We start from the raw sequence: 19,278 nt of genomic DNA, 5'->3' as shown, positions 1-19,278 counted from the left end.
GATTCAGATTTATTTTTTGCAGCCTTAATGGTGCAGGAGCAAATCATAAATCATTATTGCAAAGTTAATATGGTTGAAGGGAAACTTCTGTCTGCTGTCCACAGTCTGACTTCACTTTCCTCTCGTTCCCCTCTTTCCCCTCTAATTTTCCTGCACAACCACAAGCACTGTTCTCTCTGTCATGACTCCCAGTCACACTGGCATCTCATTTAAAGGCTGCAGCCCAGCTCTGCATCCATTACAGTGGAGGGAGGGAAGGACGGCTGTGGAGGGAGGGAGAACGACGACTATTTAAGGGTTGGAGTTTAGAGCAATGGGGGTCAGACCTTAACACTCCTCACACTTTAAAAGACATTTGCTCCCACTCTCTTGCTCTTTCTCTGTCTGCTCTCGACTCACTCTCTGCCAGTAAAGGAGCTGAACCCCCCCACCCCCACCCCCACCCCCCCACACCACCTCCCCAGCCTGAGCTGTGAATGCTGAGGGAGGATAAGGAGCTGGCTGAGGGAGGACTGACAGAGCTGTCACCTTGCTGGAGAGGCTGCCAGACAGAGCAGTGACACAACAGAGCACAGCATCACGTTCTTGGCTTCACTGAATGTGTGAAGACTCAGAGGAACATCTCACTTTACCTTCAGGGGCTTGTGAAAAAAAGTAGATTGCACTAGTACAGGTAAGAAGATGTATTTATGTATTTCTCTGATAGAAATTTCCTTGGATGTCCTGTGACAAAAGTCCATTTTCTTGACTTTTCTCATTTGTTTGTTTATGCGCTCTGAGTTGATTTCCCGGTAAAATGAAATGAAATGATCCTCACATCCATCATTTGCTGTTACTTTAGCAGGAGATTTCTGTCTTATTGCAGGTTACTACAACCCCAGAAGGGATTGATTAGGGTTTACTGGAAGTACATTCTTGCTGTATACTGCAATTTCTTCCTCAGTCAGACACACATAGCAGCCAGTGCAGAGATCAGAGGTGACGGCTGACTGCTGAGAAAGTGAACATGTGGAAGACTTATCCGCCGCTTTGATCACCTTAGGAGAAGGGCCAGCAGCCAGCACCCTTCATGCCGAAAAGATTCTCACAAATTTTGTCAGGTTGTAGATCACTGCTCCAAAAAATGAATAGAAAAACTCTCCATCTGTTTGCGCTTGTTTATGAGGGCAGGGAAAAAAAAGAGGTTACTATCCCTCCGTTTGGGGAGGTTTTGCAGCCAGATGATTCATCACATTACCTTGAGAAATGCAGTTCAGTGTTCATTGTGTTTCATTTTTCCATCATGGAGATTAAACGAAGGGAAAAGTGGATGTACAAGATTTGCGAGTGAGAGGAGGAGAAAAAACGGAGAAAAAAATGCTTCATCCGCTCAGTCCATTAGCTCATTTTAATTGAAATTAAAGCATGGCTCACTGTGGTTTTAACTTCTGTTGCTTTGTGTGGTGGGTGTGAGTCATCGCTTCCAGTCCACATTCAGCAGAAATGAGTATTTCATCTGAAGAAGATTACAATCATTCGGTTCCTCTGATGTACGGATTTGTCCCACTCCCCTCAATTCTTCAACTCGTATCTGAAATGCACATCATGTCCCGTCCGCAGCTATCTAGGCCAGGATGTTTTACAGCCCCTCTGCTATGTGCTGGGTGTCCTGGGATGTGTCTGCGCAGCAGGGTATGAAAGGTGTCTCGGCGAGAGGGACAGCTGGTTTAGCTGCCAGAGATCCCCCGGGGCTCGTCCTACACTGCTTCCCTCTGTGTGACCTCTACACAAAGAGCCAGGGGTTGATCGTAATTCAGCATCACACGCCTCTGCGTTTTACTTTGACCTGTGTCCGATTTTTTGTCAGTGTCCCGAAATTCCAGGGTCAGTGCAGAGGCGGAGGTGTAGTTGTCTGGCCTGAAAGTGGTGACACTGAGCGTTAGCGAGGGCATTGTACTGAGTTATTTGTCCAATAATCCATGTCTGTTTTCTCGTAAGACAGAAGTTAAGAAAGTTGAGTCATAATTTAACAGTACAGAATACTTCAATAAATATATCTATGTAATTATATAACTGCAGGTTTTGTGTCAGCATGTGGGACCTCTAGCATTGTAAATCTGTCTGGATTCAGGTGTTTCGGTTATGAGGGGGACTGAGCACAGATGGCTGTTTGTCAGTAGTTGAATCGCTGGCGAATTAAAGTCAGCTCTTATATTCTCGATCATTAGCCAGTGGAGGGAATATCTTCCGATATCCTGCACACCCTAATGGAGAACCAAAAACGAAGGCTGTTATTTTCAACATCAGTTAATCTGCTGATTATTTTCTCAGCAGATTAATAGATTGTTGTGTCAAGGACATCTGAGAAAATAGTGAAAAATGTCCGTCATAGTTTGCCGAAGTGACATATTCAAATTTTTTTTTTTTTTTTGTCTAACCAACAGTCCATAACCCAAAGATGTTCAGTTTACCAACATATATGGCAAACTATTGACATAAAATTGACATTTTATCTTGAAAAATGACTAAAATGTGTAACCGAGTATCAAAATAGTTTAATCACGTAATTGTTTCAGCTCTAAGAAAAAACATATGACTTATTACATACCTTAAATTAGGGAGAGACCCCATAATTGCAATCGAAACTGAAGTCTGCATCCTGTTCAGGCTCATCTGGGGACACAAAAGCACAGGATTATTATTCTTTAACGACCGCTTGGGGATATCTGATGTGCAGCGGGGGAGAAATTTGTAAACTGTAAATAAGGTGCTGCAGTTTCTATTGTTGTTGTATCGGCTACAGTAACTACCCCAATTAACTTTTTTGAGATGATCGCCAGCTGTTCCAGATGCTATGACAATCAGCCCTCGCACTTTGCCATTCTTGGAAAATAAATATGCTAAAATATCACAGACGAACAAACAAGCAGACGCACTGGATTAATGTTCACCGCTGACCAGAGTCCCGACACGCTGCTGTCGGCCACAAATGCTTTCCATAAGAAGTGTTTCCAGACATGCTGTGCTTGTGTCGTTCCCATGGATGTGGATGGTTTAACTCACAGAAGCACTCCTTCATCTGGGTGATTGCAAAGATAAAGATGATCGGAGACGACAAATCAACCGTCAAATATTGCATGCGCTTGTACTTTCAGTTTTATTAAAGGTAGAGCCAACTGAGCCGTTGTCTGGACACAGGAAGTACCTTGGTGCCTTTTTCTTTTTTTTTTTCTTTTTCTTTGACAAAACAGATGTCCTCAGTCCAGGGCCAACATTCCCAGTTTCTGTTTTCCACGCAGAAAAGTTCCCTTCTTGCTGCCAGCATGGGGGAAGAGCACTAAAGTTACAGCAATTCTGGATTATAGCTTAGTGAACAGGTTATATTTATTTCAGTTTTCTCTCCAAATTGTCTTCCCATGTCGCCATAGTCAAATTAGGTGTCCTCGGTCAACCCCTAGGTCTGAGCTGAATAATTCGATTTTGAGCTACTGTTCTGATCTAGTTCAACTGTGCAATGTCTGTGAATATACAGATGGGTCCATAAGTATTTGGACAGTGACACAATTTTCTTTATTTTGCCTCCGTATATCACCACAAATGATCTGAAACAAAGCCATCATGTGTTGATCGTAGTGTAGACTTTCAGCTTTAATTCAAGTGGTTTTACAAAATTGTCGCATTAACCGTTTAGGAATTACAGCCATTTTTATACATTGTACCTCCTTTTCAGAGGCTCAAAAGTAATTGGTCGATCAGTTTCATGGACAGGTGTGGCCTGTTCCCTCGTTATTTCATGCCAAATTAAGCAGAGAAATGGTCTGGAGTTGATGCCTAGTGTTGAATATGCATTTGGTGGCTGTTCAGGGGAAGCCTTCACAACATCCAGCCAGGTCAAGAACACTCTTGAGGAGGTAGATGTATCGTTGTTAAAGTCTACAATGAAGAGATGTTGTCATGAAGGTAAATACAGAGGGTTTACCACAAGGTGCAAACCATTGGTAACAGTCAAGAACAGAAAGGCCAGATTAGGCTTTGCCAGAAAACATCTATAAAAGCCTGCCCAGTTGTGGAACAGGATTCTTTGGACAAATGAAACCACTTGTACCAGAGTGATGGGAAGAGAAGAGTAGGAAGGAAGGAAGGAACGGCTCATGATCCAAAGCCAACACATCATCTGTCAAACATGGTGGAGGCAGTCTTATGGCATGAGCTTATGTGGCTGCCAATGGAACTAGATCACTGGTGTTTAGTGATGATGAACCACTGATGGAAGTAGCAGGATGAATTCTGAAGTGTAAAGTTCCGTACTATCTGGTCAGATTTAGCCAAGTGGTGCAAAACTAATAGGACGGTACTTCATACTACAGATGGATAATGACCCAAAACATACTATGAAAGCAACCCAAGAGCTTCTTAAGGCAAAGAAATGCAATTTTCTTCAATGGCCCAGTCAGTTACCTAACCTCAACCCACAAACAAGCAGCAACTGAAGGCAGCTGCAGTAGAGGCCTGGCAAAGCATTTCAAGGGAGGAAACTCAGCATTTGGTGACGTCCATGGGTTCCAGACTTCAGGCAGTCATTGACTGCAAAGGATTTTCATCCAAGTATTAAAAATAATCCTTATATTCATAATGGTATTGGTTTTTCCACTTACTTTTGAGGCTCTGTAAATGAGAGACTATATATTATAATGGCTGTAATTCCTAAACAGTTAATGTGATATTTTTGTGAAACCACTTGAATTGAAGCTGAAAGTCTAAACTTCAATCACATCTTGATGGCTTTGTATCAAATCCATTGTGGTGGTTTACAGAGGCAAAATTATGAAAATTGTGTCACTGTCCAAATACTTAGATACCTAAATGTAGATGAGTAGCTACAGCCATCATATCAACTTTGAATAAACAGGATATCTGCAGGTTAAAAATCATTGAATTTGTTATTGAATGTTATTACAACCGAATGTAATGTTAATTGATTCACTAAATAGGAATTATTGTTTTATACAGATGGTTAGTACAGACAAAAATGTTACACAAGTGTCAATAAATGAATGTTCTTAGTCGTTTTAATTTAATAAATTCTTAATAAATAACTGTAGTTCTTATAGTCTCCGTTATTTTCCGTCATTCTTTGACTGATATGACTGTGAAAAAGCTATTAAATTGCATTCTTTGTGGAATTAAAACATCTTAAAGTTTTAAATTAGATGTAGATTCAGTTCAGAAGAACCCTGCAGAAACCCTGATTTAAAAAACAGGAAACAAAAAACATTAGGGCTATATTGCAAATATGGAATAGCTCCTTTGCAGCCACCAAGAGCAGCTTTACCCCAAACACATGCATCGAGGGCCATGCTGAGGATTTTAAAGGATTCATTCTTTACCTCCAAGACCACAAATTATCACTCTTCTCGTCTTGTAAAGATTTGTAGAGGGAGATCAAAACACATTACGAGACCTAGTTTTCAGATTCACAACACCAGCCATAACTTCCCTTTATCCTGCCACTCACCAGATGTGCGAGAACTCGTGAAACTCATGCTCAGTTTTATATCTGTGCCCTTTAACAGACTACGTGAGGGGCTGCATAAAGGCTGGCAAGGGGCACATGATGAAAGAAGTGGGTCAGGTCAGAAGTGAGGTCAAACGTCAGGACAATAAAGGAAAGAAAAGAGGAGTGATGAGAGGGGTCTTCCTTCATTCCTCTCTCAACGCCAACAGTTTAAAGGCACTGTGGTGACAGTAATGCAAACTATATTTCATACCCATCCATTTGATATAGGGAATACCTAATGCTGCCCGCCATCCAAGTGTAAAAAAAAAAAAGACAGAAAGAATAGAAAGCAAAGGACAACATCCAGTTACCATGATCTCTGATCTGCATAAAACCTCCAGATTTCCTGTCAGCTTGTAGGACACGTGCTGTTTTGAAAGACTGGTGCCTGATAGCCCACAACTTTTCACATCGTGATCTGTTGATTCCTGCTTCTCAATCTGTTAAAGTGGTTTTCCCCGAGTATAAACTGGCTTTGGCATTCCTGACTGGAAAATTCATCGTAGTCCTACTCACAACAACCTGTACCTTAATCCTGGACCAACCTATCAATAATCTAACAGTAATAATGGAACAGTGGACAAGTGACTCTAATTTGTCACTGAAGTCTATTGAGATTCTAGAGGAACATCCTATGGGATGGATGGTTTAGAGGGAAAGGTTCCTATGTTAAGTTGCATTCATGTCATCGAGACGGTTTATGGTTACTGTGAAATACTGCAGATTGACAGTATAACACTATATCCATTAAATCTGGGTTTAACATTCGGATGACGGTGTATGGCTGACATGAGATATCTATGTTTTTTTGGTTTTCAGGCACGTCTGTTTTATTAAACATCAAATTGGATACTTATGATGTTGACATGTCGTGAACTTGGCATTAATCCTGTGGTTTGGAGTCAAAGGTAGAAAGTAGAATTGGTGGATAACAAGTAGCGTGGCATGCGTCAGTAAAAAATTTTAAACTTTAAACAACTGTAGGAAAAGAAACAAACAAAAAAAAGAAGCAAGTAAAAGTAGAAGAAATTGCCCACCACTGAGAAATAAAAAGTCATAGTTATTTGGCCACTATGAAAATAAATATCTATATTTGTCGAAACATATAAATACATACTGTCTGTACACCCGCACACACATATATATACATGTGTATTTATATATTTTTATGTATAAACATATAACTATAAAGAGTATGGTCTACAACTGCTTTACATGAAAAGTGCCCTGAGATCATCTCTGTTATGATTTGACGCTATATAAATAAAATTGAATTGAATTGAATATGTACATGCGTATATGTGTATATGTGTATGTGTATATGGGTGTATATGTATATGTGTATACGTACATATATGTGTATGTGTATATGTGTATGTGAGTGTGTGTGTATATGTCCATGTGTGCTTATGTATATGTGTATGTACATGTATATGCATGTGTATTTGTATGTGTATGTGTGTATGCGTGTATATGTATATATGTGTATATGTGTGTGTATGTATATGTTTATATGTGTGCATATTTGTGTGTGTGTATAGGTGTGTCATTATCACACTGATACCACAAGGCAGCGACTGAAATGCATGGGTCATACACAAAAATGGGTTCCAAAGAACTCTCTGCAACACAGTAGGGACGGGGGAGACAATCACACTGGGGCTCTGAAACGAGAGGAAAGAAAAGGATAAGAAACACAAAATAAAACAGGAAATGCAACACGGAAAGAGCGTGGCATGTTCAAAATACATGAATAAAGGTAGCAGAAGAATAACGACATCTGCCATAGACATTTCACGTCGTTAAATGTCTTTAACAGCCTGACCATCGTTAAATGATCGTGGTGAAGCTTGCATTGTATCAGCCTGTGCCAAACGGAGATGGAAGCAAACTCAGTACATTTTTGAAGGTCTTTGGGTCCCTTTTCTTTCTTACTTGGAACATTCTTAGCCAATGGTGCGTAAATTGATCTAAATCTAGATTGGATGCTGAATTGTGAGGCAGGTTTTGTGTTTTTCCTTTTGTCTCGTGACAACCCTCCTCCATGTTTTTGCTCGTCGTTGCTAGGTCGTTGTACATAGTTTCCCCTGTGTTTCAGACTTTGGCTGCCTTGTGTTTTTTGTATTCATTTTTTTTTTTTTAATTGTTACTGGGGATGAGATAAGCATGGAATTAAAAGAAAGTTTTGTCTTGTGTGGGGGGACCGTGATCTGTTTTCATTTTGTATCTCTGGAGGATGAAATATGTCCTTCTCATAAATAAACCAGTGTCGGGGGGGGGGGGGTGCAGTCATGGTTACACTGAGATGCTTTTTGTTACCTGACAGCTGAGTATCAGCCTTGTCTCAATAAATAGTTTCCAGAAGTCTTTAAGAACATAAATCCAAGTGCGCCACATGTCTTTTAATATCTAAACCTGAATGAACAATTCCCTTCTTGGAAGTCATTTTTCATGGGTTTGCATGTGCAAACACTGTCAGCAGCTACCAATCCCAAAAAATATATATATCTGGACCAAATCCTCCGTGACTGACAGAGATACGAGCCCAATATAAAGGTTTAGTTTGCCGCCTGTCAAACATAGCAGCAGACAACATGGTCAACATTTACTGCCTGTTTGAGGATGAGATGTTCAACTCAAGATACTGTAGTCAGCCAGACTGAGTGTTGAAGGAATAGGTGGTGAGCATGTAGCTCTCTGTTTTTAAGTAATTCTGTTGTGGTGACAGTATCGTTGCTTTTGGTAAATCATAAAAAGAAAATCTTTGAGGCAATATGTTCCTAATAGTGAGGAAGGAGCCAGCCCTGTGTGTCAGTTAGTCAGTGTTGATTTTCACTATCCTGTGTTTACCCAGATCCTTTGGAAATTCAACACTAAGTAATCCAAGGAGGCTTTCCCACGCTGAGGAAGGAGCTTGTCATTAGTTCTAGTTTCTGTCTCCCACAAATTATAGTGTTCTTCGTGTCCAGCTGATGAAGTCATCTGGGTGCTTTGTGAAGGAGGATGATGACTGGTGTGTCTGTGTGGGATGAATTATGACTTTTTTTCAGGTTTTTTTTAACATTATTTTACCCCATTGAATGTATAGATAGTGGGGAGTCTTGGCCATTAATATGTTGTAACATGCAGAACAGCTGATACTTTTCAACTATGTATACTAATACTGTGAAAGAGGCTGATGTGCCAGCACAACTGTGGATTCCGCGGTATTCAGTACTTTCTTAAACGGCAATACATCTGCTCTCTCTCTCGCAGTGGTTAACTCTGCAAGTAATAAATCCATCCATCAGCTATACGGCTAATCCTTTTGAGGGTCGCGGGGTTGGCATTTGGGCGAGAGGCAGGGTACAGCCTAGACAAGTTGCCAGTCTACCACAGGCCTGACATATAGAGACAAACAAGCATTCATGCTCACATTCACATCTACGGGCAATTTACCTAACCTGTGTGTCTTTGGACTGTGGGAGGGAGCCGGACTAGCCGGAAGAAACCCACGCAGGCACGGGGAGAACAAGCAAACTCCACACAGAAAGGCCCCAAACCGAGGTTCAAGCCCGGAACCTTCTTGCGGTTAGGGTGCAGCGCGAACCACTGCACCACTGTGCCGGCATCAAGTAATTAATGTTAATTAATTTCCATGTAGGGACGAACCCGGGGCTGTGTCAAGACCATGTTTCTGTTTTTTTGCTCTTTTGACCTTTTTACAAGTTCTACGAATATATAAAATAACAAGGGCAAGAAGCAGACCAGTAATGTGTTTGTTTACTGTAGCTGGATTCAATCTGACACTTTAGTATCTTCAGTTCTGTTCAGTTACTCATTGGAATCATCTCCAAGTACAGGTTTGAGCTCAAAAGGAAGAATTTTTGGAAGCTGGCTGCTTCTGACCACGTTGGAAGGAAGGCTCGCTACCGTTAAAATATGGGGATAGCTGCGCCCGCTTCCAGAGATTCTCTCCTGGAAGTCATTTATCGTCTTGAAATCATTTCACACAAAAAGTGACAGAGATAGTTGTGCAGGAAGGGGGAGAAAAGAGGGCTGTGCGAAAACCCTGACTCCTTTCTCACCCCGACACAGCGTGGAGTGGGTGTGAATGTTAGATTGTTGGTTTCAGAAACACAGACACCCTCTAATCCAACGTTGGAAAGGTGTGGGGGAGAGGGTGCCCAGAGCTATTTGACCACCACGCTACAAGCAGTAGATGCAGCCACGCGTGTGTCAGTGAGGGGGAGTGAGCAGTTCAACCAAAGAGTATTTGTTTCCCACTGTTATGTTGAATAGTTTTTAAAAGCCTAAAGAGTTAAATTATTCACAGGAATAACAGGAATTCACAAGAAACTAAAGATTACAGGAAAGTCTGAAAAAGCCTTCCCATCGGGTTAATTATTTTGCAACCCCTCAGATTTATTTTGCAACCCCCAGATTAGAAACCACTGGTTTAAAAGACTTGGAAATAATCATGGAACACATTATGGATGATTTTCAGCATTTCAACATACTCCATTCTTCACAGAATGAGTCAATTTTTTGCATCTCATTATTGGTGTGCTGTGATTTTGGTCATCACAGCGTGGGTCTACTGGTGAGCTCTGTGTACCGATATAAGATGGTTTTCAAGCTGCTGTCTTATATAGTAATTGTTTTAATTATACGTTGAATATTCAGAATCAAACATTAAATTGAAATCGCATTTGTCTGATTTCGTGTTTTTCGTGTTTTCCAGGACCATCGCCATTAACCAGGATTGGCTTTTAGTCAAAGGTTCAAACTGATATTAATTTTACTAAATCCACATCCCACACCAAGCATGGGTACAAGAGGCCTTCTGGGCTGCCTCCTCCTGATCGCCGTGCTCAGCTTATCCAATGCTGGGCTCGTGAAGAAAATCCTACGGCACCGGCGACAGACTCTGGCATCCCCTAATCAACATAACGTCTCCCTCCCCGGTGCAGACCAACCTGTGGTTTTTAACCACGTCTATAACATCAATGTTCCTGCCAGTTCCCTGTGCTCAGTGAACCTGGATGCGCCAGAGGACACGCAGCTCCATCCCAACAAAGCAGTGGTCTCTGCGGACCGCCATCACATCACCGAGCACACCATCGATGGGGAGAACCAGATCGTTTTCACCCATCGCATCAACATTCCTCGGCAGGCATGCGGCTGCACTGACGACCTGCCCGGCCTGAAAGACCTGATGAGCCGGTTGGAGATGCTCGAGGGAGAAATTTCAGCTTTGAGAGATCAGTGCACCGGTGACGGGGCCTGCTGCAGTGCACAGGTCACAGGTGGGTCATATTTGTGTATTACAGCCACCACAGTAAAATATTCCTTTAATTCTCTAAATCTGCATCCAAAAGTGCTCCATTAAGAATACTACATAACCCCAGACTCTCCTTCAGTGCAAGGTCCATCTGTTCCATCCATCTGTTGGGGAGCTCGTTAGAATCCAATGTGGGTGTGCAGGTTTCTTTATCGTACAGTAGAGACCGACAACTCAGCAATTAATTTGAATGGGGCTTGGCTCAAAAAGCACAACATGCAGTTGCTGTTGTATCAATGAAAGTCAGAAGTCTTCTTTAGTAGTTGCCAAAATAAACCTTGGACTATTTCTGAATGACGCACTCTTAAAGGAGTAGTTTTTTGGGAAATACACTAATTTGCTTTCTTGCAGAGAATGAGGAAACTGAGAAATGGCGCTCGACCACTAAATAATCCTGCACATAACCCCCCGTTAGACTACAACTTCTTGCCTTTACACTTGAATTTTTGTACGGATTAAACAAGTATAACATAATATGTTTATTTGTGAGTCGTAGGGGTGCTGGTAGGTGGATTTTGTTACCTTTGGACAGAGCCAGGCAAGCTGTTCTCCCCCCTGTTTCTAGTCTTCATGCTAAGCTAACCAGCTGCTGGCTGTTGCTTCATATTTAGCATACAGACATGAGAGGGGTCTCAATCTTCTCATCTAACTCTCAACAAGACAGCAGCTAAGTGTATTTCCCAAAAAACAATTTCTTAGAAGACAGAAATTTTCAAGCTGATCTTATTTCAAGAAAAAATAAAGACTGACATGGATGTACTAAAAAGTAATTAAATACACTGCCACAGAGATGATGTTATTCTACAAAACTTTTGAATTGAACCGATAACATACGGAAAGAGAAAATAAATATACCTTTATACCTTTCTTTATTTTTTTTATCAAAGGTGAGGTGGGAACGAAACCTTACTGCAACGGTCACGGAAACTACAGCAGTGAAACCTGTGGCTGCGTATGTGAGTCTGGCTGGAAAGGACCCAACTGCACTGAGCCTGAGTGTCCCCATAACTGCCAGGACCGGGGCCGCTGCGTGGACGGCAAGTGTGAGTGCTTCAAGGGCTTCTCTGGAGAGGACTGCTCACTCAAGGTCTGCCCCGTGGACTGTGGAGCTCATGGCCGGTGTGCGGGTGGCGTCTGCGTCTGCTCGGATGGTTTCTTCGGCGAAGACTGCTCTCAGACCAAGTGCCTCAACAACTGCCTAGGCCGCGGCCACTGTGATGACGGAGACTGCGTGTGCGATGAACCCTGGACTGGCTTCGACTGCTCAGAGCTCATCTGCCCCAAAGACTGCTATGACCGCGGGCGCTGTGTGAACGGGACCTGCTACTGTGATGAGGGATACGCCGGGGAGGACTGGAGGCAGCACCTGTGTAACGACTGCCCAAGGTAATAATGGCTTGTTGATTGATGGCCATGTGTCTGTGCTGCGCCACAGCGGAAGGGGACTGCTCCGCTCACCTGCCCTCCACCTGCAGGGGCAGGAGCGGCGGAGTGCTCGTGATGTGTATCTGTGACGTAGTGGCAGGGGCTAGACTGGTTAGCATTAGTTCAGCAACTGTAACAACAGACAGAGGCCAGTGCGTGGCGGTGGTGTGTGTGTGTGCGCGTTGTGATCAGGGTTTGAGATGGTGCTCTGGGATTGCTGTCCAGCTGCTGCCAGAGAGAGGGCGCGTTAGCTTAACGGCCGTGTGCGAGGCCAGCCGCGGAGCGCTGCAGCACGGACGCTGCCCTCGACTGCTCTGCCAGGGGAGTGCAGGCGGGTGGACGCGGCAGGTTGCGCGGGCTTCCACGCGCGGGCGAGGCCGGGCGAGAACTGAGCTGCCCTAACAACTGCCAGAACCGGGGCCGCTGCATCGATGGGCAGGCGGGCCAGCGCGATCGGTCCACAGGCTTGCTGAAGTGCGCCAGCTTTGTCGATCCAACTGCCTGACCCTAGCTGTCCCTTTGACTGCCTTGACCATCCTGTCAGGAGAGCTACTGTCGATGAGACTGCTCTGTGCTCTGCAACAACAGATAACTGCAACAACAGGCGCTGTCTGTGATGAGGGATCCATCGGAGAGGACTGCTCAGAAGGTAAGAAGCTCCGTTCAGTTCAGTGCAAAAATTCACAAGAATAGGATCTGGCAGTTTCTGCGAGTTTCCATGTGTCAACTAGATGTACTATAAAACCAAATCCAGAGTGATGCAATTTCCTTCTATTCTTAAAATTCACTCACAACTCATCCTGAGAAACTATTTCAGTCAATATGAAAGAGGTTTTCAGTTTGTGTGTTGCCGATGTCTGCACTTTATTCTCATTTCTTTGGCAGTTCTTAACACCGCAGCCAGATGTGGCTCTGGAGTTTGCATTAGCTCTATGTTGTGGACATTTAGTGATTGAGGTTATGAGAAACTGTCCAGGACACCACCCTCAGCAAAGTTTTTTTTTTTTTTTTTTTTCATTTTTCCAGTCTCTCCTCCAAAGGACCTTACTGTCGACGAAGTCACCACTGACACAGTGGACCTGTCCTGGAAAAACGAGATGTTGGTGACCGAATACCTCGTGACGTACGTGCCCACCAGTCCCGGCGGTCTTCTCCAGGAGTTCAACGTGACTGGGGACAAAACTTCTGCCACCGTCAAACAGCTTGAACCTGGCATCGAGTATCTGATCAGTGTCTATGCTGTTCTGAGCAACAAGAGGAGCGTCCCTGTCAGTGTGAGGGTGGCCACAGGTACCTCACAATCTCCGTGCTAGTTTACTGAGAATACCTGTAGAAAAAGGATCATAATTGTTTTGATTATTTTTGTCTCCATCCCTCCAGATCTCCCACAGCCAGAAGGTGTAAGATTCAAGTCAGTGAGAGAGACCTCAGTAGAGGTAATATGGGACCAGCTGGACATCACCTTCGATGGCTGGGAGATCTATTTCCGCAACACGGTCAGTCTGCCCATCTCATTGAAAGGCTCGGCCAGAATTTTATTAACCGACAGGGAAAAAGTGAGAAGTGATAAGCCACGCCACCTTATTGGAAGTGTCAGCAAAACTTGGACTTATTTCATCGTGACCAACAAAATTGCTTTGACATACAGAAAACTTCAGCGAGGGCAAGTCTAGACTTCCTAAATCTTTTGCTTAGGATTGGAGTCAGTAACTCTTTGAATAGAAAGTACTGTGACAGCTGATAAGTCAGAGAGGCCTTTTCAAATTTTGCGGCCTCTGCAGAGTTTTTACCAATTTTTAAAAATGTTGCCCTTTTCCTGACCTTCGTGTTAATCTGGATAATGGGCTCTGTGATATGTAGTTCACTACATATCAGCTCTCTGTCGGGGTAGTGATGTTTTGGTTATCGCCAAACAGAACCATTATCATAACCATTGTGTTTATTATTTATTTACACTTTTCAGCAGTAACTTGATTTGTGTGATGGAATTCAGGAACACAGTTGTTGTTTTACTGTATCGGTAGCAAAAACTGGTCGTGTGGTCTATTTAAACTTCACATTTAAAAGAATAAAGATGAACATAGGTAGATTTCTACAGGATTATTTAGAGTTCCGTGAAAAATACCACATAATAATTGAATCCAAACTACAACTGAACAGAACTGTACTGAACTTCCTGTTTTTAAACTAAAATGTTCAAAACAAAAACTTAATTAATCTCAAAAGCTGAACAATGCTTCTAAAATTCAAACACTGACTCTACTTAGCCTGTTCTATCAAACACTCTTTATTCAACATATTAACAGAAAGTAATAGTAAGACATTTTTGGACATACACTCAGAGGCAGATGAGAGACTGATCTCACGTCTCGCCGTAAACTACGATGCTACATAAATCCAAGTAACACATGCTTGGAAAGGTTTAAAAAAATCTGGGTTGGGAGAAAATTAAATGCTGACCCAGCTGAACTTTAACTGGAATGTGTAGAATCATTAAGGCCGCAGTCAGCGCATGTAAAAGTGTTTATCTGAGTTGTTGCGTGGATGCAATTAACAGGATGTTTTACACTGGTTTGTGCACAATGTGTCTGTGCAGAAAGAAGAAAATGGAAAAGTCGCGAGCACCCTTCCACCGTCTCAAAACCAGTTTGTCCAGTCAGGCCTTGGACCAGGACAGGAGTATGAAGTCTCCATCAACATCATCAAGAACAACACCAGAGGACCCCAAACATCCAAAACAGTCACCACCAGTGAGTTTCAGGCTAAAAAAAACCAAAACATTTTCTAAGCACACAGATTATTTAGAGTCAACTGGTGAAGTCGTAGGTCCAGCTGGTGCCTCAGAAAAGCGTCCAGCTTACGATGATGATGAAGCTCTAGTCAAAGATAGCCTGATTATGTCACGTCCATGCTCTGTCTGGCAGCTATTAGCAGTCGTACGAACAATGTCCACATGACTTGAGCGCAGAGTAAAAAAATCACTTAATGTCACTGAGGGGAAATTCCATAATGAAAAGAAGAGTAAGAACAGGAAATCCCTGCTGGCTCTCCACGGTTAGTAACTCAGAGAAGTTGAATCCCAGCATAGCATGAGCCTGTAATCGTTTTTTTGTTTGTCTGTCTGTTTGTTCTCTTTTTTCACTTTCGTTCAATCTATCCCTCAGCTCTTGTCCTCTGCTCGCTGAAACCTTTACTGCAGTGCTGCTCTATACATTGCATTGTGAAACTCTTCCAGTTCCTTACACAATCGGTATGGCACGCCGGGACCCGACAGCCATGCCTGCGCATGGAAAAGCCATTTAGTTTACAAGTCTGTGTTGATGGACTCCCCGGCTATCGCACCACTTCATTTCTGATGTCATTTATTTGTATAAGCTGAAACTAGACACAGCTTCCAGAGATGAATGATAGAAGTGGGGTTAAACCTTTCGTAACCCTTTAACCCCAGAGGTCCTTTTATCACAGCTCAAAAACATAGAGAAAAAAGATGTCTCCTCCACATGTAAGCACAGGAGATTTGTCAGATAGTAACACAATGTCAGAGCGAAAGCGAATCGCGCTATTTTTCACGAAAGCGTTTCCTGTGTTGATCCAAGCTAGTGCTTTTTCATGTGAGAGAGCCAAGTTGAGTCGCACAAGGGCTGTTTTATGTAGAAATGCTGAAAAAAGAAAAACATGGCAGGAGTGCTAATATTTGGTCTCAAGCTTGACCTTTTTTCTTTCATACAGACAGTTTCTTGGACTTGCACCTAGTTAGACTTTTTTTTAGCTGACATTGGGGTCTTTGCTTGACTTTTTCGTAATTAATTTTTGAAAATAAAGGCTTTCACTGATACAGGCTAAATTATTACTACAGAGATTAAATGTTTGATATAGTTGGGGGGGGGCACCTAGTCTGGCTCTGTCCAAAGTTTATAAAAATCTTATCAATCAGTATGTCTAAAGCTCAGTTATTAACATGTTATATCTTGTATGTTTAATCTGTGCAGTAGTGATAAATTGGCACTGGTGCTTTGAGTTAACTTGATTAAAAAGTCAGGGGACATAAATGTCTGCACCAAACTGCACTGGAAATTATGAAAAATTGGTTACAGCTCTAATTGCTCATATACTTGATAGTTCTCACTCATCATATTCTGAAATAGAATATGATTTGCAGACAACCAGCGACAGGAAACACACAACTCTCCCCCTTTCGTCATTCATTCGTCTTAATGCTGGATGTTGTTTTTTTCTGCGCTTTCGGAATGGATTTCCTTCTAATTACAGTCAACCATATTCCCAGTTGTTTGTCATGTTTATAACAAGTCAGCCACGAGCCAGGGGACATCACTTCTCATGCACATTTTCTCTCCCTCAATGTCCCACTCAACTGTTTTTCACTCTTGCCGCCACCTGCCACCCTCACCTGAACTCCCACCCCTAGAGATCGACAGTCCCCGGCAGGTGGAGGTGAAGGATGTGACGGACTCCTCGGCGCTGGTGAGCTGGGCTCAGCCAGTGGCCCCCATGGACAGGGTCACCATGTTTTACGGGCCCACCTCCGACCCCTCAGATGAAAGCAGTGCGGACATTCCCCCCCCAGACAAGCAGTACAGCGTTGCCGGTCTGAGGCCGGACACTGAGTACACGGTGTCGCTCGTCTCCAGGAGCGGAGACATCACCAGTGACCCTGTCACCACCAGGTTCACTACAGGTAGACTTGTGATGGCAGTAACTGCAAAATGCCACTTTATATTTTAATATATTTTAAAGCTGCATGTATATGTACACACCATGTTTTGTCAAAATGTTGTAGTAAATACAAAATACTGAGGGTTAAAGGATAAGGCTGGTGATATTCTATATTTTTCTCGTCCTCAATAAATCTAAAAAGGCAAAACCAGCAATGAATGTCTCCTACTAACAAGTACTGTTACTTGTGTATCCAAAGCCTGATAAATGTTATTCCTCTGTATCATAGAGCTCCGTTATTGTCCAAAAATATGTCAGAGAGCCACGTTGTTTAAGTGGGTGACATGTTCCTTCATTACATTGAATATTGCCGCTGCAGGTTAATTTGAGTCAGTCCCACCTGCACTGTCCTGCTCCTGGAAATACTCACTAGAGCATCAAATTTGTATTAATCCGCAGCTGAAAATAGTCCGAAACGAACGCGCAGTTCATTCCTGTTTGAGTAGTATTTGCTAAAAACCACAGTGTGTAGCTGTTTAAGGAAATTACTTTTTAAGATATAAAACTATACAATTGTGATCTTTTTTAAAAGATTTATGTCTTCAGTGGGGAGGGGGCTTGGGGCTGAGAGGCAAAAACAGTGTGGGGAGGTTGATAAGTATCGAGAGATGGACTAGCACATTGTTAATTTTGGTCTTTTCATGGTAACAGCAAGTGATGTGATTATAAATATATATGTATCTTAGCCCTGGATGCCCCCAAGCACCCGCAGGCCGTGTCCCAGACAGAGAACAGCATCACTCTGGAGTGGACCAACAGTCAGGCTGATGTCGGCAGCTACCGGGTGAAATACAGCCCCATCTCAGGAGCGACTCATGGTGAGGAAGTGTTCCCACAAGGACCAGGAAAGACCACAAAAGCTACCATCACTGGTAAGGGTTGAATAGATGAACATTTGTTAAGTTTGACCACGCACAACCCCCAAGCTTGAATCAGTCGTACCAAGTGGTAAATTTCCTTCTGTGGCTCTGCGTGGCAGGGCTAAAACCAGGGACGGAGTACGGGATCGGTGTGACTGCCATGAAGAATGAGAGGGAGAGCCTCCCAGCTACTACAAACGCAGCAACTGGTGAGAGATGCTGCCGAGCGGCTGCCCAAACAGTCGTCCTTCACACCCCTTCATATGTACACAGACGTCCAACTTGGGTGACGAAATGAAACTAACGGGGGGGGGTTATGAATTCAAATTAAAGTGCAAAATTCACCATCACACAGTGTCATATAGTGGGGGGTTTTTTTGTTTTGTTTTTTTTAATCTCTTCTGTCAGACATCGATCCTCCCAGAGATTTCGAGGTTATCGAGTCCACAGAGACCTCCCTCACTTTGAGGTGGCAGAAACCTCGGGCCAAGGTCAGTGGCTATAGGCTGGTATACGTCTACGTCTCCAGAGATGGGCAGGTTGAGGAGGTGTCGATCCCAGCCCCGGCGACTAGCTACGTCCTGTCCAACCTGACTCCTGGAATGAGCTACAATCTCACTTTGGCCGCAGAGAGGGGACAGAAGAGGAGCACGCCTGTCACCCTGCAGGCATCCACAGGTGGGTAGGGAACAACTTTCGCCCCGATTTGATCCTAGAATAAACGATAACACATGCTTTTAATGTAAGAACAAAATAGATTTGTCGTGCAAAATTTGCTGTTACGTCCCTCAGAATTTCTTCAGGGTTTTAAAAGTTTTTAATGCAGATGAAAGGGACTGATCCTTTTTCCTTTCAGTTTTTAAGGTTAGGTGTGTAGGGATCAATAATTGTCTATATTCTTCACTGCAACATTAAAGTTATAATCCTTAAGATTTTCATGAAATCAAACCCCATTCATGATACTGTTTAATTTTTCTGCAGTAGCTATTTAATGTATCCACATTCAGTAATTTTCTCAGTTTCGTTGTTTTATTGTAAGTCGATACCTACTCAAGCACAAGTGATTCGCAGGAAAAATAGATGTAATCCAGCACAATTTGATCTCGTTGATACAGGCCTCGGTGTTTACTGTTCATTCTCCTAAAACCGTATCAGAGCTGTATTAAATTACTGCTGCTGCTTCACATTACAAGTCTTCAACTGGTGAAACACAGAGTGGCTTTTATTGTGAAGCAGCCACAGGAAACGCAGTGTTTGTCTTTCTTTTTTATTTATTTTTTTTTCCATCAGCAAATCATTTTTAAGTTTTCCAAGGGCTCGATGGAACAAGATGGAGCAGCCGCAGCGAGCTGTTAGATGACGAGTTGCAGGCAGCATCCCGCACACGTCCAAACCCGCAG

At 43.0% G+C, this 19,278-nt stretch overlaps 1 protein-coding gene across 1 annotated transcript in view; it reads left to right on the top strand.

Annotated features, from left to right (window-relative positions):
- The first annotated feature begins 461 nt into the window (after positions 1-461).
- Positions 462-19,278, top strand: part of LOC120806715 (tenascin-like) — a 39,684-nt gene continuing 20,867 nt past the window's right edge. Inside the window, exons 1-13 of the mRNA XM_040158092.1 lie at positions 462-673; positions 10,260-10,824; positions 11,747-12,245; positions 12,335-12,395; positions 12,510-12,615; positions 12,829-12,933; positions 13,311-13,574; positions 13,665-13,780; positions 14,881-15,034; positions 16,711-16,980; positions 17,705-17,890; positions 17,998-18,087; positions 18,287-18,556. Coding sequence (XP_040014026.1) covers positions 10,344-10,824; positions 11,747-12,245; positions 12,335-12,395; positions 12,510-12,615; positions 12,829-12,933; positions 13,311-13,574; positions 13,665-13,780; positions 14,881-15,034; positions 16,711-16,980; positions 17,705-17,890; positions 17,998-18,087; positions 18,287-18,556 — 2,602 coding nt within the window. The 5' untranslated portion in view covers positions 462-673; positions 10,260-10,343. The remainder of the gene's footprint in view (positions 674-10,259; positions 10,825-11,746; positions 12,246-12,334; positions 12,396-12,509; positions 12,616-12,828; positions 12,934-13,310; positions 13,575-13,664; positions 13,781-14,880; positions 15,035-16,710; positions 16,981-17,704; positions 17,891-17,997; positions 18,088-18,286; positions 18,557-19,278) is intronic.

Source organism: Xiphias gladius, chromosome 20, assembly GCF_016859285.1.
Source record: "Xiphias gladius isolate SHS-SW01 ecotype Sanya breed wild chromosome 20, ASM1685928v1, whole genome shotgun sequence".
Lineage (NCBI taxonomy): Eukaryota > Metazoa > Chordata > Actinopteri > Istiophoriformes > Xiphiidae > Xiphias > Xiphias gladius.
This window is presented reverse-complemented; position numbering and strand designations above follow the sequence as displayed.